This window comes from Camelus dromedarius, chromosome X, assembly GCF_036321535.1.
Source record: "Camelus dromedarius isolate mCamDro1 chromosome X, mCamDro1.pat, whole genome shotgun sequence".
NCBI lineage: Eukaryota > Metazoa > Chordata > Mammalia > Artiodactyla > Camelidae > Camelus > Camelus dromedarius.
In genome coordinates, this window is record NC_087472.1 from 77,281,259 (window position 1) to 77,301,835 (window position 20,577).

General features: G+C 54.8%; 2 protein-coding genes across 2 annotated transcripts in view; one reads left to right on the forward strand and one right to left on the reverse strand.

The window, feature by feature from the left end:
* Window positions 1-15,638, forward strand: FOXP3 (forkhead box P3). The gene is made up of 13 exons (XM_031445227.2): window positions 1-20; window positions 196-1,803; window positions 8,385-8,616; window positions 9,122-9,226; window positions 9,311-9,449; window positions 9,857-9,944; window positions 10,014-10,118; window positions 10,982-11,069; window positions 11,262-11,342; window positions 12,127-12,277; window positions 12,954-13,030; window positions 14,266-14,367; window positions 14,582-15,638. Exons 3-13 carry the CDS (start codon window positions 8,407-8,409, stop codon window positions 14,729-14,731), a joined length of 1,296 nt encoding a protein of 431 aa, XP_031301087.1. The 5' UTR covers window positions 1-20; window positions 196-1,803; window positions 8,385-8,406; the 3' UTR covers window positions 14,732-15,638.
* The window catches only part of CCDC22 (coiled-coil domain containing 22), a 13,207-nt gene continuing 8,184 nt past the window's right edge, over window positions 15,555-20,577 (reverse strand). The window contains exons 7-17 of the mRNA XM_031445223.2: window positions 19,283-19,477; window positions 18,679-18,741; window positions 18,464-18,583; window positions 17,797-17,916; window positions 17,585-17,701; window positions 17,380-17,481; window positions 17,187-17,294; window positions 16,802-16,897; window positions 16,529-16,588; window positions 16,374-16,448; window positions 15,555-15,931 (exon numbers count right to left, since the gene is read on the reverse strand). Coding sequence (XP_031301083.1) covers window positions 15,818-15,931; window positions 16,374-16,448; window positions 16,529-16,588; window positions 16,802-16,897; window positions 17,187-17,294; window positions 17,380-17,481; window positions 17,585-17,701; window positions 17,797-17,916; window positions 18,464-18,583; window positions 18,679-18,741; window positions 19,283-19,477 — 1,170 coding nt within the window. The 3' untranslated portion in view covers window positions 15,555-15,817. The remainder of the gene's footprint in view (window positions 15,932-16,373; window positions 16,449-16,528; window positions 16,589-16,801; window positions 16,898-17,186; window positions 17,295-17,379; window positions 17,482-17,584; window positions 17,702-17,796; window positions 17,917-18,463; window positions 18,584-18,678; window positions 18,742-19,282; window positions 19,478-20,577) is intronic.

A 20,577-nucleotide genomic window follows, 5' to 3' on the forward strand; every position in this document is an offset into this window, starting at 1 on the left:
CTCTGGGCTTTTCCAGAAAGGTGAGTCTGAGTTGAGCATAGAAGTTCTCTTTCTTTCAAGGATTTGGGAGGTTGGCGGGGAGGAAAAGAGGCAAAGGGGCAAAGGGGCAAAGGGGCAAAGGGACAAAGGGGTGTGTCTTGACCACTAGGTTTATACCATGTGAGCCAAAAGCTGTTTCCAATTTCTCTTTCCCAGGCCTGAAGCCAGTCTTGCAGAGGGGTTGGAGTGGACGTTGGATGACGGAACCCTGGGCCACGCGGGGTCCTGGAGAGCCAAGGGCTGGAAGTATCAGCCATGGCCTACCAGGAGAAGCCCCTGGGGGCTGGTCTCCCGTGTTGGTTGGTTGCAGGGGGTGCCCGCTGAGGTGCGGAAACGCAGCCTCCAGTTCTTGGACAACCTTAAAGCTTCAAGTCCCCAGAAGACTCTCCAAATCACAGAAGCTCCTATTGCATCTGAGAATTTAAAACCTGAGACCATTGAGCTCAAGGAAACCCAAGGGTTTCAAAGCCCAGCACCTGTGGAATGTAAGGCCCTATCCGCCAGCTCTGTGATCTTGGGCAAGTTGCCCGACTACTTCGTGCCTCCGTTTTCCTCATCTGTATGACGGCCATGATGACGAGATGGACCTCCAAGGGGTGTGATGAGGACCGAACACAATCGACTGTGAGCAGTGTTCAGTGCTGTGTCTAGCACATGGAAAATTCGAGATAAATGTCAGCTCCGGGGACTATGGCGGACACTTGGACTCCTAAATCCTTCGGAACTGGGATTTTTTTGAAGCAGAAAATCGCAGAGGCTGAGGGCCTCAGAAGCATCAGGCCACGGTGTCCCTTACCATGAGAGGGTTGGGATCCAAATGGGCCTCTGGGCTTTGTGAGGATGGAGGCATTAATACTGGGGCCTGGTTGGGACCTTCCCTATAGATGAGCGTCTAGGTCAGAGATCTCAGGCCCTAAGATGTGATGAGGCAAGACTTTTCTCTCTTTCCTCACTCAGGGATGCGCAGTGGGTTCTGGGAGCCAGTGATTCTCAGACTCTTGGATTCTGTGAATTGTGGAGGGTAGGGAGGGACTCTCTGCTTTTTTCTTCGTGAAGTAACTTCCATGCCCCTTCCTTGGGAAGATGAGTTGCAAGCTCCTGATCTCTGGGCAGTGAGAGCATGACAACCATACTGATTCCACTTGAGGGGAAACTGAGGTCCAGAGCAGAGCAAGGCCTCTGGAAACCCAGCCCTATACCGTTTCTTTTCCTGGCATTTCCCATCCACACATAGCATCTCAGTTCCTCTCTTCCTTTCCCTAGGGACCCTCAAATATCCTCTCACTCACAGACTGGTGTTTCTGCCTGCCTGGGTTGCCCCTGTGATTTATTTGAGTTCTTTTTCTCTTTTTTTCTAACTCTACACACTTTTGTTTAAAAAACTGTGGTTTCTCACGAGCCCTGTTATCTCATTGATACCTCTCACCTCTGTAGTGAGGGGAAGAAATCATATTTTCAGATGACTCGTAAAGGGCAAAGAAAAAACCCAAAATTTCAAAATTTCCGTTTAAGTCTCATAATCAAGAAGAGGAGAAACAGAGCGAGAGAGAGAGAGCGAGAGAGCAAAAACGATGAGAACCCCCCCCACCCCGTGATTATCAGCGTACACACTCATCGAAAAAAAAAATTGGATTATTAGAAGAGAGAGGTCTGTGGCTTCCACACCGTGGTTTTTCTTCTCAGTATAAAAGCAAAGTTGTTTTTGATATGTGACAGTTTCCCACAAGCCGGGCTGATCCTTTTCTGTCAGTCCACTTCACCGAGGTGAGTGTCCCCGCTCTCCCCTACCAGATAATGGGTCCAGCAGAAGAGACGACAGTGAGGTAGGCACTGGGGGGTCAGGGGCCCTCCGGAACAGTCAAGAGACGCACACAGCGACCGTGGTCCTGGTCAGGTAAGGTATTTTTTACAATACTAATAGTAATAGCAAAGGCCAGAGGACGGATGGGTAAAGTACTTCATTAACGCTTGGGCAGAGGCAAAGATAAACAAATGGATCCATGTGTGGATGGGTAGGATTTTTAAAATATATCAACTGCCAGTCTTTGTGAATCGCAGAGCTTTGAACGACTTGAAACACTGTCCAGGTGTAAGTGGAAATTTCAGCTATGTCTCTCACATCTCTTGGGCTCTGGTCTCTCTCGAGACCTCCCATCCCTCTCTGTCTCACTCTTTTCATGTTTCTCTGCCCCTCTCTTTCTCTGTTTCCCTGGCACACAGATTCTCCATCTCTCTATCTTTCTCTGGCTCTGACTGTCTTCCCTGCCGCTGTCTCCTCCATCTTGACCGCACTCCATCTGTCTCCTTTCCTCCGTCTCTCCCACTGCCTCTCCTGCTCACTCGTCTTACCTTCCCCCTGCCTGCCTTCCCCTCGCCCACCCCCCAGCATCCAGCACAGAGCTTTGTACAGTTGGTGCTTAATAATAGTGTGTTGAGTAATGACGAGGAGGACACTTACATCTTACAAGAATGAACATCAGTTCTGTTTACCCCCATCAAAGGAGGATTGTGGGCTGTCTAGTCAGGCTGAACCCTTAACTGAACTTGTGCTTGTACCACATGAGAGGAGACCCTCCTGAGGGGACACCTCACGCCATTGTCAACCATGGTTAGTTAAGCTGTGGGTCCTCCCCTCAGGACCTTGGTGGGGTGGGGGCTGCCAGGATCCATGTCCAGGAACAGAGCAGACCATTCAGGGCTGAGGTAACCCCATCTCTGCAGGCTTAGAAAGTGCTCACTGAGTGTTAACTGTTAGTCTTTTTTAACCAAATTAGAATCATGCTATCTAGCGATCTGTTGGTTTTGTTTCTGCTGTATTCAGTGAATAGGAGCAGTTTCGTAGATCACTGAAAAATGTTTCAACATATGATCTTCCATAACTGTCCAGACTGTCCTCACATTGATACGAACCATGACTGGTTTGACCAAGTGCTGATTTTTGGACATTCAGGTTGTTTCTAGTTTTTCCCCATAATCATCCCTGATTAGTTCCCCGGATTCCTGCAAATCCAGTGGCTAGGGCACAGAATTTGTGCATTTTTAAGGTTTCTGACGCTCTCTGCAAATTGTTCTTCCAAAAGGTTGTCCTGTTTTATGCTCCCTCTACTCAGGCTAACTGTGGGTGGGTATTATCATTTTTTAATCCTTTCTCAACATAGCAGGTAAGAAAAAATACTACCATGTTGTTGAAATTTGCATCCTTTGATTATTTACACTGTTTATTGACCATTTGTGCTTTTTTTTTTATTATTTTAGTTGTCTGGTCATGTCTTCAGTCCTAATTGGGTGTTCATCTTTTTTTATTGATTGATTTGTCACAACACTTTATATAAAAGGATATTAGCCTTCCATCAGCCATACATAGATAGCAAATATTTTCTCTCAAGTCATCATTTGCTGAAGTTGTTTTTCTCTTTGTTTATGCTGTTTTGCGATGCTTATGGTGTTTTTATATTGTCAAAGAGGTTAATCTTTTCTTCTGTGGTTACTGTCTCTGGTTTTGTGCTTAGAAAGTCCTTTCCCACTTGAAAATGAGATAAATGTTCACCTCTGTTGGCTTCTTTTCTCTTTTATGGCTTCATTTTTTCCATTACTGTAGAGGTTAAGAGTGTGGGTACTGGAGCCAGACTGTCTGGGACAAACCCAGCCTCACCCCAAGCAATCTGTGTGATTTTTAGCCAGGCATTTAACCTCTCTGTACCTCCATTTCCTCATATGTACTGTGATGGTTATAATAGTACCAACTTCAAAGGGTGGTTGTGAGAATTAAATCTATCAACCTTGTTAAATGCTTAGCATAGGGCCTGGCATATAATAAACCCAAGATCAATATTAGATATTATTATTTATCTCTTTAATGGGTCTCGAATTTATTTTAGGGCAGGTGATGATGGTGAAACTGGGCAGGGAGGGGGTTGGGGAAATGGACTATATTAGTCATGAACTTAATTTTCCTCTTAATTATCCCAGAAACATTTGTTAAACAAGCTCTCCTCCAGCATCTCCCAGTTTGCAATGCCACGCTCATCACAAACTCGATTCCCTCTGGATGTTGGTCTGTATCTGAGTTTTTCTATTCCGTTCTGTTCCTCAGTGTCTGTTCTGGTACTGGGGCCACAGTGCTTTGCTGATTGTCACTTTTCAATACTATGCAGGACACAGCCAGGGGTCCTGGCGTCTTGCCCTCTGTTAGTCTTCACTATTTCAGGCAGCATCAGCTCCTCCAACAACTGTTCTTATTTGGAGCATCTTTCTCTCCATCTCTCTCTCTCTTTCTGTCCCCCTCCACCTCCCCGTCTCTCTGTCTCTCTCCCCATATCCCTGTATTGTTTCTATCTCTCTTGTTTTTTGTTTCTCTCACTTCTGTCTCCCTCTTTGTGCGTCCTTCTAGGACTTTCTGTTCCTATGGGCCCCTTCCCACTCCTCGCTGTCTCTCCTCTCCACATCTCTGTCTCTGTCATTCTCTTTGTCTTTCTCTGTCTATCTCTGTCCCACCTCGTGTCCCTCCCATCTCTCTCTGTATCTCTTGTTCTCTGTGTCTCTCTGTTTCCCAATGTCTGTCTAGCTCTACTTCTGTCTCTCAGCCAGTCCCCTGGATAGAGAGGCAGTGGTCAAATCAGAGCCCTGCTGACACCTAACACCTCACCTGGACACACAACAGAAGGGCCTTGGCCTTCACCTGCTCCATATCTCTCCCCTTCCCAGTGTACAGAGGAGCAAATTGAGGCCAGGAGATGGGTGGGAGGCCCTCTCCGAAAGCCTCACAGAGATGCAGTGGCAGACTTGAGACTCACGCTCAGATCTCAGGACTCTCTGTGGGGCCCTGGCTCTGGCTCTCTCCTCTGCTGTGGGTCTCAGTTTACCCCTTGGCACCTATGAGGCGGGCAGGAGGCCCTGGGCTTCCCCCCCTCCCAACTGCTGCTGTTCCCCCTTCTGCCTTCTTCCAGGTTGGACCCTCATGGTCACAGTGTGGGTCCAGTCTCACAAGAGCGAGGCTGGGTGGGATCCCAGGGCCCCATGGGTTAGGAGGCCTCGTGGCCAGAGGGTGGTGATATTGGAGGGACAGAAGTCAGTCATTCTGTGAGTCTGGCTGTGGATAGAGATCAGCCATGTCCCCAGAGTTGGCACTGGTCCCTGGGAACCTCTGTCCGGGGGCCCCTGCAGAGAGCCTGGTGGTGGGCTCTGTACTGGCAAAGGTCAGGGCTCTGCCTGCTCCTGCCATGAGGCATGAGTCAAAGGTCCATCGGCCTCAGTGTCCCCTTCCTTCCCTTTCCATCTCTGGCAGAGTGACTGGAGTCTGGGAGCGCTGTCCCCAAATGAACAGGGAGACTGAGGTCCAGCAGGGGTCCATCTACCAATCACGGACAATTTAAGCATTTCATGTACATGATCTTGGGGAGATGGGTACTATTTTTGTCCCAATTTACATATGAGCCTGAGGAGAGTTATAGCAAGTTAGTGTCAGAAGCTGGCCCCGGGCTAGGGGAACAGAGGGGCTGGTTCTAGAAGACCCTCCTGGCGCCACAGAACTTAAGAGGGAAGCTGAGAGGAGGCTTCCTGCAATTCCAGACCTGGTGAGCGGGAGGCACTCTTGAAGTCGTGAGCTTCCTCTCCTTTGGGAAGTTTCGGCAAGTTTGGACACCAGGGACATTGGCCTTCCCATACTGAGACGTCAGACCTGTGGATCCCACAGAGTCTGTGGGTTTGAGGTTCTGAGGTCCTTTGAATCTAAGAAATGATGTTCAACGATTCTCAGGTTCTCGGCATAGTATCGTTTGGAGACTCTGAGGGGCCCAATCTCTGTGAGATCTGCATGGCGCTCCCCAAACATCAAACCTTGAGCCTCTCCATGGCCCCAGAAGGGCCAAGTTAGACCCAGGGCCCAGGGCTTGTCATGGCGGCCAGATGGACGTCATTCACCACATCCGCCAGCACCCACATCACCCCACCTGGGCCAAGCTGGCTGCAGGATGGGACGGCCAATTCTCGGAACGAAACCTGTGGGGTGGGGTATCTGCCCCCTTCTCTTCCTCCTTGGTACCGATGAAGCCCAGCGCATCCGGCCGCCATGACGTCAATGGCGGAAATATCTGGGGAAGTCGGGGGCTGTGATAACAGGGCCCAGATGCAGACCCCGATATGAATACACAATCTGTGTCCCAGAAACATCCTCCATGTAGCTTCTGAGAAACAGTCAGAAAGGGACGCCCCAACAGACAGTGCAGGAAGCCGGCTACCCAGCCTGGCCCTCCAGGTCGCCCACCACCAGACAGACCATATCCACGGCCCCTTTCTGAGAATGTATCTATGCTGCCCTGAGTCAGGCTGCTCCAGATGTGTCTGGGGAGGTGATTTCTTATAAGCTCTGGCCAAGGGTCCAGGCAGCTTGAGAAGTGACCACAGACCAGCCGTGTGGGCCAGGCCAGAGTGGTGGCAGCCACTCATCCACTAAAATTGGTATTAGTTTCCTCAGGTCTTCCATAACAAAGTCCCACAAACTGTGGGGGCTTAAACAACAGTAAGGTATTGTCTCATAGTTCGGGAGGCCAGAAGGCCAAGATCAAGGTGTTGGCAGAGTTGGTTCTGTGTAGGGCTACAATGGGGGAATCTGTTCGAGCCTCTCTCCTAGCTTCGGGTGGTTTGCTGGCAATCTTTGGCATTCCTTGGCTTGTGCAAGCATCACCCTGATCTCTGCCTGCCTTCATCCACTCACTCGCTCACCTCTTTGTGGTCACCGACATTCTCTCCTGCCCGTGTTCTGAGCCTCCCTAGACCCAGGCTCCTGATTCTCGCACTGTAATGTCCTAGACCCTACCCTACCCTGTAACCCTAGAGACTAAGGGTTTAATACCTGGATTCTCACCCACACCTCCCTCAGCACCAGAGCTCTGACAGCCCCCATGAGCCGACAGCAAAGAAAAGAAGGAACAACTGCTCCCTCAGAACACCTCCTTGTACCACCCCCAGGCTGCTGTCGGCAGCTGTGTGCCCAACTCAGTGTTGTGGGGTGCGGTAAGGAGACACACACACACACTTTCTGGAGAAAGAAGTAGAGCTTTCAAGTCACCATGGGACTGGAGAATGCTGCACCTGGGTGTCCCTTCAGTAGAATGGAGGTTGGACTAGACAGTCCCTTCCAGCTCTGGCTTCCTCTCAGACTGGGAATCACAGGATTCCCAGAAACCAAGGCCCTGCCGATCGGGGAGTGTAAGGTTCTGGAACCATTTTAGAGGGCTTTCTGGATAGGGCTGGGGGAGGAGAAGAGGAGGAGTGGGGCATTCCAGGCAGGTGGAACAGCAAAGCAGACTTGGAGACAGGCTTGGAGAGCAGAGATTGGGGTACACCCTGGTGAGGGTTGAGTTGAGGAGCTCCCTTGGGCCCTGGCTCAAGAGAGCCCATCTCTTCTCCTCTCTGGCACCTGCCCTGCCAGCTCTGTGCAACGAAGGAGCCCAGACATGATCAAACCTGGCCCATCTGAGCTCTACTCCTCTACTCAGCTTCTGCCCAGCATTGCCACTTGCATGTCTAATGCCAGACCTCATGTCCATCCACACCATCACCCCAACCCTACCCCCATCTCCCCCATCTCAGTTAATGTCAGCTCTGTCCTCCCAGCTGCCCAGGCGAATACCCAGAAGACACCTTGACCCTCCTTCTCTCACTCCCCACATCCAAGCGGCCAGCAAATTCTCCTGACTCCACCCTCAAAACATTATTCAGAATCCAACCACTTCTCACCCTCACCACTGCCACCATCCTGGTCTAGACTGTCCCTAGCCTGGACTATTGCAGTAGCCTCCTCACTAGTCCCCTGCTTCTTCCCTCACCTTCCTAGAGTCTGCCCCTCTCACAGCAGCCAGAGCGATCTTTTGAGCCCATGCCCACCATCCACTCCCAGATATGCCCAAGTCGCTGGAGTAAAATAATTCTCCCAGCAAAAAATCAGACCAGACCCAGTGGGATCAGTGAAGATTGTGTGGACTGTTCTGGGTTCAGGGAGGACAGGAGGGCTGAGGCTCGAAGACGACCACTCAAGTGCTGACACCTACACTGGTGGAGGCCCAGAAAACCACCCTGAATCCCCCATCACCCTTGCGGAGGACACATTCTCACCAGGGCTGCGCCAGCATGCTCTGGGGCTGTGCAGATCTGCACACCTGTGTTCCTGACACCAATGTGTGTGTGCACGTGCGTACACACGTGACCAGAGCTGGGGTCCCTTGGGGACATGCACAAATGCCTGCTCTGACCAGAGTGGGCATCCATGTGGTTCCAGTGGTTGAGTATTTCACATACCCCACCCCTCCCCAGCGCATGTCTAATTCCTTCCCCCTGTGTCCCCACAGCCTGCCCTTGGACAAGGACCCAATGCCCAACCCCAGGCCAGCCAAGCCCTTGGCCCCTTCCTTGGTGCTCGGCCCATCACCAGGAGCCTCACCCAGCTGGAGGGCTGCACCCAAGGCCCCAGACCAGCTGGGAGCCAAGGGCCCAGGGACAACTTTCCAGGGCCGGGACCTCAGAGGGGGGGCCCACGCCTCCTCTTCCTCCTTGAACCCCATGCCACCATCGCAGCTGCAGGTGAGGCCTAGGGCCCAAGATGGGGCAGGCAGGGTGGGGTACCTGGGTGTACAGGTGCCGACCTTTACTGTGGCACTGGGCGGGGGGCCCAGCTGGAGCACAGGAAGTGGTTTTCTGGGTCCCAGGCAAGTCTGTGACTTATGCAGATGTCGTGGGGCCAAGAAAGTCCCCACTTAACAGGTCTCAGAGATTCAACGCTCTCCCCGACCTCCCGATCCCTGTCTCAGAAGAGGAGACCCTATCATGGTCCCATGGGCAGATCCATGTGTGTCTCCATCCCCATGTGACAGAGGCAAGGGAGGTGAGGTGACAGGGTGGAGGCCAGCTTTGCCACTTATTGGCCTTGAAAAAGTCACCTGATCTCCCTGAGCCTCAGTTTCCACATATGTAAAATGGGGATGGTCACAGCATTTAGCAGCAGGGTTGTGGTGAGGAGTCTATGAGTTAGACGTGTAGAACAGTGAGGGTGAGAATGACATGTCACCCGCCTGCCTTCTCTCCCCAGCTGCCCACAGTGCCCCTTGTCATGGTGGCACCCTCCGGAACACGGCTGGGTCCCTCTCCCCACCTGCAGGCACTCCTCCAGGACAGGCCACACTTTGTGCATCAGGTACCAACCTGGAATGGGCTGGGAGGAAGGAGCAGGTGGGAGAACTGGGGAGGGACCAGGCTGAACCAGGTCCCCTCCCCTTAGCTCTCAACAGTGGATGCCCATGCCCGGACCCCCGTGCTGCAGGTGCGCCCACTGGACAGCCCAGCTATGATCAGCCTCCCGCCACCCACTGCTGCTACTGGGGTCTTCTCCCTCAAGGCCCGGCCCGGCCTGCCACCTGGTAACACTGTACCCCGCAGCTCCACAGAACCCCCGAGCCCCCACTCCTTGAATGTGAGCAGTGTGGGCTGCTGAATCGCGGCCCCCAGGGAAGTCAGAGGTGTCAGGTCTTATCATCTTGGAAACTCCAACCTCTAAAAAAAATGTCAGGCTCAGAACCTTGAAGACACAGAATGTCAAAATCACGGAACCACAGATCTTTGCAAAGTTAGTCGAAATGTCAGCACTTGCGAGTGGCAGTCTTTGAGCTGCTCCACCAGAAACCTTGGATGTTAGGGACCACAGAGTCCCCTGGGAGTCTGGACCTGCAATGCTCAGGAAGAGGAGAAGCTCCAAATGGGAGGCCTTGTGGGCCAAGCTCCAGAGCCTGGCCCCCAGTCTCCAGAGGTGCCCTGTCCCCACCTGCAGGGATCAACGTGACCAGCCTGGAGTGGGTGTCCAGGGAGCCAGCACTGCTCTGTGCCTTCCCAAGCCCCAGTGTGCCCAGGAAGGACAGGTCAGTGCGCAGGGCTGGGAAGGCCTCTTGCCCTGCCGTCCCCTGCCCTGACATCCTTTGTCCCCCCAGCACCCTTTCGACTGTGCCCCAGGGCGCCTACTCACTGCTGGCAAATGGTGTCTGCAAGTGGCCCGGATGCGAGAAGGTCTTCGAGGAGCCAGAGGGCTTCCTCAAGTGAGTGAGCCAGGCCTGTTCCAGTCCGGGGGTTGGGGGGGCGGTTTGGGGAGGAGGTCTGGGTTGCAGGTGTTAGTTCAGGGGGTTCAGATCCTGGCTCTCTCACTCACTGACTCTGTGACCTTGGGCAAGTGACTTAGCTTCTCTGAGCCTTGGTTTCCTCATCCGTCTAACAGGGCATCATAATAGAGATGTGTGCTGTTATTTACCTCCATTTTACAGACAAAGAAACTGAGGCCAAAGAGGTTAAGTGTCTTGATTCAAGATCATCAGTTCCTGAGTGACAGCCAGGCTCCGGAATCCACTCTCCCTACCTGCTTTGCCCTGCTACCCAGCATGCCAACACACCGGCCTGACTTTATTGATTCCTCCAACTCCCAGCCCCTCTCAATGGCTGTTGCTACCCCCCCCCTCAGCCGTATCTCTCTCTCTCTCTCTCTCTCTCCCTCTCTCTATCTCTCTCTCTCTCACACACACACACACACACACACACACACACACTTTCTCCAATCTTACCAAACTATCAGTGGCAATTCAATACATCCTGTCCTCTTCACAACCAGGCCTTCGCACAGGCTGTCCCCTCCACCTGGAATGCCTTTCCTGCTCTCACTGACCTGGCCTGCTCTCAGCTCACCACCCTTCCAACATCATCGCCAGCACCCTGGCCATGCAGTAGATGCCAAGTAGCATATGTTGAAGGAAGGACAGGTGTGAGAGGGAGACTGAGGGAGAAAGAGGCAAGCGAGGCTTAGCCTCCAAGGGTCTACCTCTCAGAGGGTCTGAGCCCTCCCCACTTGGAATGTTGAGCCCAGAGGCCAGGCTCGCCTTGGTCACCTTCATGAACTCTTCCCCTTACCCAGGCACTGCCAGGCAGACCACCTCCTGGATGAGAAGGGCAGGGCTCAGTGTCTTCTCCAGAGGGAGGTGGTGCAGTCTCTGGAGCAACAGGTGACTTGGGGTAGGGGGTGCGGTGCACCGTGGGGTAGTGGTGGGTGAACCTTATGTCCATCCTGTGCGCGGAGCTGGGGCTGGCATGAAAGAAGGAAGGGGGCAGGGCCCTCCCAGGGAAGACCGCAGTCTGGGCAAAGATGTGGCGGAGAAAGACCAGGTTGAGGCCTCACTCTGTGCCTGTCCTCACAGCTGGTGCTGGAGAAGGAGAAGCTGGATGCTATGCAGGCCCACCTGGCTGGGAAGATGGCCACAACCAAGGCTCCATCTGCGGTGAGCCACCCCAGACCCATAGGTGGCACAGGCTGCTGGGGGGGGAGGGGGGGCCCTGCAGGCTGCATGGGGAACCTATCCTTGCACCCAGGCCCTGGGATCTCTGGGCCCCCATCCCCAGCTCCAAACAGGCCCAGAACTTGGAATCCATCCCTTTCCATTTACAAACCCTCTGATCTTAAGATCCCAAAACAGTGTGATCTTGAGTTTGCAAAGCAACAGCAAATCACCCAACACTGAATGCAGACCGTGTGCCGCTGGCAGGACTGGCTTTATAACTCACAGGGCCCAGGGCAAAATGAAAATATGGGGCTTAAATTTCAAAATGATGACTGCAGAGCATTAAATGAAGCATGGAGCCCTGAATGCCTGCACAGATCACACGCCCAGAAACCAGCCCTGGATGTCAGGCACTGTTTCTGAGCACTTTGGTGATGCTAACTTATTTAATCCTCATGACTGCCACTGTGAGGTAGGTGTTACTATCATCCCCAATTCACAGGTGAGGAAAATTGAGGCCGGGGAGGCTTAAGATGACTTCCCCAAGGTCACAGTTGGGTAGCAGAGGAGCCCGATTCAACCCCAGCTGGTGGCCTCGGCGTTGGTGCGCTACACACACTCGTGTTCACACCCGCACTCTAGTAGATACGGCCTGTGCTTTTTTATGGGATTCTATATCAGAGTGGAATTGAGCAGAGGGTGCCCTTGCTTTGTGAAACACTTATTTAAACCTAAAGTCGAAAGTTTAAGCCTCTGAGTCACCAGCCTCTCCCTCCTCCCCCAGGCATCATCTGAGAAGGGCTCCTGCTGTATCGTAGCCGCTGGCACCCAGGGCACTGCTGGCCCAGCCTGGCCCGGCCCCCAGGAGGCCCCTGACGGCCTGTTTGCTGTGCGGAGGCACCTCTGGGGCAGCCATGGAAACAGCACATTCCCAGGTAAAGATGGCCCATGCCCCACACGGTGCCCCCGAGCCCCAATCTCCCGGACTGGCACTGGATGAAAGACTGCTTTTCCCCACCACTGCCTCCCAGCCTTTAGGAAATCACATCTGCCTGTGAAAGCTTTCTCTCCAGATCCCCATGGCCTGCAAGCCCCCACTGTGGTTTCAGATGTCTAGCGCCAGCCCTGTATCCCCTAGGATTGGGGCTTACTCACTCTGGGCTTTAGCTGCTCCTGGTCATCAGGAGGAAGGGAGCTAGCTTAGTAATTCCCAGGGACTCCCCCTCCCCCAACCAAGGAAAAGAAGGGTGACTCGCCTTAGTTCACCAATCCCCTATTACCCGCAAGGTCCAGGCTGTGGGCTTAACAGGGATCAGGGCCCTTGAGTGCCATCCTGGCTCTGCCGCTTAGCCAGTTACATCCCTTTGATGTGGAAGTTGCTTCACTTCTTTTAAACCTTGGGGAGAATAAGCCCCGTTTTGGTGGGAGTGGTGCAAAAGGGAAATGATATCATTTATGTCAAGGGCTTAGAAAACAGTGGCTGCGATCATGGAAACCAGTGTCAACGGTGGGATTTCAGGCATGCAGACTCGACAGACATTCTAGAGCAGAGGGTGGGAGAGGGGGCAAGGAGTTCTCGGATGGGGCCTGATCCTTCCCCACTTCTGACAGAGTTCTTCCACAACATGGACTACTTCAAGTTCCACAACATGCGGCCCCCTTTCACCTATGCCACCCTCATCCGTTGGGTAAGCAGCGTGCCAGGCTGAGGGGAAGGAAGAGAGAGCCGGGGTGGAGGGCCTGCCTCCCTCTAAGCACCCCGAGGCCGGCTCCCCCATGAACAAACCCACACCTCAGCTGTGATCCCCCATCTTCACCCTAGACCTGCCCCCAAACCCATACCTAAACTGCCATCCAAGCCAGTGCAAGCCAAATTCTGGCCCTAAACCCACTCCTTTCCTGATGTCCACCTTAACCCTCTACCTGACCACCTCCTGGGCCTATAAATAGCCCCCAAACTAACCTGACCTCTGCCCCTTGCCCAAACCCACCCAGTATTACCCTGACTCCTTCCCCAGCCCTGATGGACCCCAGCAGGTCAACACATCCCTCTACTAGACCCCTCCCCTAACCCCCTCCTTGCTAACACTTGACCCTTATCCTCACCCCATCTCAACCCCTTCATCTGAGTCTCCCTAATGCCTTCCCAGAAACTTCACCAGAGCCCACCCGGAACTTCCTCCTAAGCCCACACCTAACCCTCCACAATGCCACATGTTCCCCTATCTAGCCCCATCCTGACCTGGAGCCTCATTGCAGCCATAATCCCTGACCTTTGATGTAATTCCATTCCTAAATCCAAACAGATCAAATTCCCTGACCCTTAGCCTCACTCCACACCTAACCCCAGCCCTGACCCTTAACGACCATAAACAGTCAACCTCACGCTTGACCCTGAACCTAATGACATCCCTGACACATTAAGTAGCTACATAACTAGGCCCATCTCTGACTCCTGACCTAATGCCACCTGTCATCCCAACCCTCGCCCCTCAACTTACCCCCATTATCCCCAGTCTGACCCTTAACCAGCACTTCCCTGACCTGTAACTCGAGCCTGGCCCTTTATCCCTTCTAAATCCTTAACTTGGCCCCTGCTCCTGGCCCTTAAGCTTCTCAAGCCCTGAAACCTCACCCCCACAGAGAACTCCAACTCCATCCCAGAAATTTAACTTCACTCCAGTCCTAACCCTGAACCAGACCCTACTCCCACTTCAGCCCTGATCCTTTACCCAATCCCATCCCAGCCCCACCCTCACCCCACTTCTAACCCTGTCTCTGACCCATCACCCCACACCATCTCCCTTTTTTCCCCCATCCCCACAATTCCACCCATGTCAGAAGGCCCAAGGTGGGCCACTTCCCCTCTCGGCCCGACTTTGGGAGAGCAGCTCCCCTTACCCCCACACCCCCTAACCTCCAGGCCATCCTGGAGGCTCCCGAGAAGCAGCGGACCCTCAATGAGATCTATCACTGGTTTACACGCATGTTCGCCTTCTTCAGAAACCACCCTGCCACCTGGAAGGTGAGCTCCTGCGGAGGTGGCAGTAGCTGGGAGGGCCTCAAATCCCACCATGAGGCTGGGTCAAGTTCAGGAGTGGGTGGGCCTGGGACTGGGCTTGGAGGCTTGTTGGGAAAGGGCAGGAGATTGATTTCTGGTGGGGACAGCTGACCTCAGAGGATGACTGCCTGCCCGCTCCCCCGGCCCCGGGCCCGGCTGGCTGGTCCTCCTTCCACAGAATGCCATCCGCCACAACCTGAGCCTGCACAAGTGCTTTGTGCGTGTGGAGAGTGAGAAGGGGGCCGTGTGGACCGTGGATGAGTTCGAGTTCCGCAAGAAGAGGAGCCAGAGGCCCAGCAGGTGTTCCAACCCCACACCTGGCTCCTGAACTCAAAGCCAAGGAAAGAAGGAAGGACAGGGGCCAAAATAGGTGGGTGGAAGCGGCCGGGGACAGAAGTGACCAGCCTTGGACATGCCTGCCGGGACCAAGAAGCAAGGTGTGCACTGTCTTGCCTGCCAGGGACCCTGCTCCCCAGCTGACTGCCCTCCTGGATCATATGCTCGGCACCAAGCCTGCTCAGAGGGATCCCAGCCGCCCCCACCTCCCGCCCCAGCCCCCTGTAATGGGCTCTCCAGCCAAACTGAGCCTTCACAACCAACCACACACACCACCTGCCTTAGTCACTCAGTCACTGTCACAGATGACCTTGGGGCTGGGAAGGACACAAAGCATCACAATCCTGTCCCTGGGACTCGAGGCAAACCCTCAAACATTCAGTATACTCAGACCACCTCAAATCTGTGGTCACACCAACAGTCACACCCAAGCACGGTCCCATCAACCCACATGCCCCAAAGCACACACCCACAGGCAGCCTCCAGGCCCACAGATGCAGCGTCACACGGGGCACGCCCAGACACCTGCACAGCAACAGCCTCGGGACTTTCAAGATCTCAGGTCCCAGACCTGGTCGTACATGGTATCGTGCAGCTCCCGACACAGACGCTCGGTCACACAGACTCTTTAAACTCACCTGCACATCTCCTGCATGCATGCACGCCCGCATGACACCCCTGGGGGTCTCCTGAGTCCCACGCAGACACCCACGGCCACACACACCAACTCACCAGGTGTACCCAGTGTCTCAACTGCCACTCACCCCCCTCCCCCACCGGGAGCCCTGTGCCCCCATCCATGCCTCAGCTTAGACTGCAGACAGAACCCCTCATTTATTTGAGATACAAGGCCCCAACCCCCAGTGCCCTCTGCAATAAACTGCAGCCGAGCTCCCACACTCTGGATGATCACCCGAGATAAGGGTTGGGGTCAGGTGGGCAAGGGTCTGGGCCCAAGGCTGCAGCAGGAGGAACTGGCCCACAGGCAGAGGGCACAGCCAGGGCCAGTGCTTGGCCAGTGCCCCCAGTGCCCTGAATCCCTGCCTAAAGCTGGGGCGAGACTTCTGCTGGGGGCTGCTCAGGCCTCACGGACCCGGCCCAGGAGGCCAGCGTTCTCCTGGCGAAGGGCTCGGTAGTCCTCTCGGATCTTCTCCAGGTTGCTGAGGGTCTTCTTGCCCATCTCCGTCTCGATCTAAGGCAACATGAACCGCATCCCTTCAGTGTGCAGGGCCCCTTTCCCAGCTCCTGCTCACCACCCCCTCTCCATTATGGCCACTTCAGGGCCCCTCCCGTGCTCCTCCCACTCCCTCCAATAACAGCCTGCTCTGTCCCACTGCCAGGCCTTTGCCTGTGTCATCCATCCACCTAAAGCATCCTCTGCTCAATGGCAGGATTGCCCACCACACACTTCAGCTGAAGCCTCTGCCAAGAGCCCTGCACAAGGCCCCTCAGGGTGGAAGGATGGGCTCAGAGTAGGCCACTGGCCTGTCCCAGGTCACATACACAGCTACTAATGGGCAGGGGCAGAGATGCCAGCTGTCGGCTGTGTCTGGTTCAACAGCCTCTCTCGGCATCCACTGAGGAGCTGTCCCCCCTGGCCGGCCTTAGTTAACCCTCCCAGCCCCAGGCTTCACCTGCTCTTCAAGGTCTCGAACCTCCCGCATGATTGTGCCTGTGTCCTCGATGGTCTGGATGAGCTGGCTGCAGTTCTGGGGACAGCAAGGGCCGAAGGCTTGCACCGAAACCCGTCCCCTCCCCAACCAGCCCCCGGGCACCCTTCGCCCCTCACCTCATGCAAGGCAGCTAGATACTTGTAGGCCTTCCGAACAGCATCATCCTTTTTGGCATCCTGACCAGACAGAGGGAACCTTGAAGGTGTCAGTGGGCTGCTCCGGCCCCACCACCCCTCACTACTTCCAGGCCCCACCAAGGCTACCCTCTCCCACTCCTCTGACTTCATCCTCCATGGGGCAAAGCCAGGCCCCAGGACCAGTGTACCTGCAAGGCTCACACAGGGCCCAGGCCCACCCTGCCCCTGCATGCAGCCTGGCCCGCCCCATACCTTGAACACGAGCTCATCAGTCACTGCAAACGTCCGGTCCAGCTTCCCAGAAAGGGAGTTGATTTCCTTCTGAAGCTCCTTCGTATCAGACAAGATCTGGCAGAGACCAGGGTAGCCATGAGCCTGTGTCTGGGGCGGGGTGACCAGCCAGCTGAGGGCATTCGAGTTCATGCTGTCACATCCAGACCAGGTCAGGGTGGCTGGAGTGTAGGGCTGTTCTGTGTTGGGGTATGGCCAGATAGCTCTGCCTTTCAGAGGATGTGAGGTCCCCGTGTGGCCCTGTGACACACATCCTCCCCTTGGATGTGTCTGCCCCTGTGACACACATCCTCCCCTTGGATGTGTCTGCCCCTGTGACCCGCCCTCCATGGCCACAACGGCACACCTTAGTGATCTCTTCCTTCTGCTTCCGGATGTTGCCCACAATCTCTAGGATGCGCTGGGTGTAGGCCAGCCGGGACACATCTCTGGGCAGGGTCTCGAGCTCTGACATCTAGGCAGAGACACAGCAGCCACTTCCCTAGGGCCCACACCTCCCCCACTCCAAGCCACCCAGGGAGGCCCCACACGGGCCTTACCAGCTGCTTATAGACCTCCTCCTTCCGGCGGGCCTCTTCAGCAGCTGCCCGAACGCTCTGGTGTAGCTCTTGGATCTCTGCCAGCCGTCGAGAAGATTCCATCTGCCAGGGCCCCATGGGTAGAGGGCAGTGAGCAGAGCACAGGGCTGGCCCCCTAGGGAGGGACCAGCTGCCCTACCCACGGCCCAGGACCCCCACCACCTACCTCTCTGCAATCCTGGAGTTTTCGGAGGTGGCGGTACTCAGCAAGGAGTGGGACCCGGTGCTTTTCCCACTGACCCGCCAAGTGGATGACTCGCTGGGCACTACTCTCTACCACGAGCTGGAGGTGGTAGTAGGGGACTACATGTCACACAGGCTGGGCCCATCCAATTCCGACCACCCCCGCCCCCGGCCCAGGCTCAGCGCCAGCCCTACCTGCAGCTTGGCGAGGTTGGCAGCCCCGTCGGGCAGCAGCTCCACCGCCCGGCTCTTCAGACGTAGGGCCTGCTCGCGCTCCGCTGTGCTGAGCTCACTCTGCCGGCACTCGGTCTCCACCTGGCACCCCAGGACCCCCGCTCCCAGTCAGTAGGGGAGCCCAGCCACACACCACAGCCCCACAGCCCCCACTGAGCCTGGAAAACACTGGCCTAGCCCAAGCCCCCACAGATGACAACACATCCTTCTAGCCCCTATCAGCCCCTCAACCCCCTCCCGATAGTGACAAGGACCTATAATCAGTGACAGGCACCACAGGCCCCAATGACCCCTCCACCTCCACACTGACCCCCAGGAGCCCCGATGAGCCCCACAAGCCCCTGCCCATACAGACCCATCACGCCCCTACAGATGCCCGCAGAGGCTCACAGGCACCTCTAACCCCTATGAGTCCAATCCCCAACCTGTCCACAATCCTACACCCTTCTCTCACTCCCACTGATTCTCCTAAACCCTAAAGAGCCCCACGGTCCCCAGTGTCTCCCACAAACCTTTCTGTCATCTGCAGACCTCTGCAGAGGACCCCTCAGCCCCCTCAAGTCCCTCTAAGCCCTCTAGGCCCAAATCGTAAGCCAACCCTGGTGGCCAGCCCCTCCCCTACGCCCACCTGCACGAGGCTGATTCCCAGCGTTTTCATGTTGGCTTCCACCTCTTCAATGTTGCGATTCACTCCCTCCAGCTGCTCCCGGAGAGATTCCAGCTCCTGCTCCTGAGCTGCCCACGTGTCCTGGAAGGCACAGGCCAGTCAGGGTGGGGGTGTCAGACCCAGTAGACAGTCAGGGGCCCAGGACACCCCCCACCCCTTGCCACTGTTCTGCTCACCTGTTCAGGCCTCCGGGAGGTGGCCAGCACATCTGACACCTGGGCTGCCTGGGCCTCAGGCTCCTGGGGAGTGAGAATGGAGCATCCCGGCTGTCGGGGAAGCCTCCGCCCCTCCCAGCCCAGCCTCAACACCCGCTGCAAGCGCCCTCCCAGCACTGTAACCGGGCCCACTCAACCAGTGACAGCCACCGGAATATAGGTGTGATTGTGTGAGGATCAAAGCGCTCTCCATGACCTCAGACTGCTCATAAAGAAACCTCCCCAACCCTGACACAGCTCCTGCCCACCTGGCCATGAGAAGGATGAGGCCCCCTCTCAGTGACCATCCAAGGACAGAAGATATGTCTGAAGAAAACTGCCTGGGGAAAGCTGGGGTTCACACGAAGAGCACCCCTACACCCTTCCATGGTTCTCACTCCTCTACACTTTCTCCATGGAAGTTCTCGAGAAGCCAGGGGACCCCTCTGGGTACCTGCCCCCTGTGGAGAGAGGGCATGCTCGGTGGGAACACAAGACCCTGTGTGGATAAAGTGTGGTATCTGTACGTAAAGCAACCCTGCCTTGGCCCCGTCAGCACACCCCAGGCCCACTCAGGCCCACCCACCAGATGGAAGGTGAACTTCTCTGAATGTGTGAAGCGGGAGCCTTTGGGAGCACCAGTCCTGGCCCCGGCACCCCAGGCCTGCAGCAGCTCTCCCAGGTCTCGGGCTTGTGGTGGGGGCCCTAGCCGGCCCCAGGTCTGGCGCAGATGCTCGGCCAGATGCTTCTGCAGCCGATGCCGCTGAGCCCGAGTATCCTCCTGGAAGCAGAGGGCAGGGCAGATGGAAGGGTGTGAAGGCCTGCTGGGCACCCGAGGCCCTGCTTCCACCAGGAAGCCGCCTGACAAGGTGCTCCTGACAAGTCCCACCCACCCTCCAGCCTCTCCCACGATGGGGCCCAGGCCCACTCTCCTGGCCCACGGGTCTGGGAGCTCCCTGAGGACGGGGCTGCCTCCTCCTTAGCTCCGCTTCTCTCCAGCCACTAGCTCCCTGCACTGAAGGATGCTGTGGAAAGGAGAGAAGTAAGCCTGCAGCGCCCAAATTAGAGACCGACATTGAAAGGGTATGTAGGGACAGAGACGAGACAGTGTCAGAGGTGCTGGGCAAAGAAGGGGTGGAGCAGAGTGGAGTTGAAGTGGGGGAGGGTATAGCTCAGTGGTAGAGCATGTGCTTCACACGCTCTGGGTTCAGTCCCCACTACCTCCTCTAAAAATAAATAAATAAACCTAATTACCTCCCCACCCAAAAGAGAGAAAGAGAGGAATAGAGACGAGGACAGAGACAGTTTTGAGACAACTGGAGAAATGTGGACATAGAAAACAAACTTACTGTTACCAAAGGGGAAAGCAACAGGGGACGGATAAAGTAGGAGTTGGGGATTAGCAGATACCAACTACTATCTATAAAAAAGATAAACAACAAGGTCCTACTGTACAGCACAGGGAACCAGATTCAATAGCTTGTAATAACCTATAATGGAAAAGAATATTTAAAATAATATGTATATATGTATGAATGAATCACTATGCTGTACACCAGAAACTAACGCAACATTGTAAATCGACCATACTTCAATTTAAAAATTTCAAACTTTAAGGAAATATTTAAAATAGAAAATGGAAATGCTATCACTCTGAGATAACTATCATTAAATTTGGAGTATATTCTCCCCCTCCCCCCAAAAAAGAAATCTGATTATGAACTCAGTGTTGGGTGGTATTAAGAGGTCACTGTTAATTTTGTTAGGTGTAAAAATGGCCAGCGGTTACATTCAAAAGTGAAGCCCTGTGGGAGGGTATAGGTCAGTGGTAGAGCGCATGCTTAGCATGCAAGAGGTCCTGGGTTCAATCCCTGGTACCTC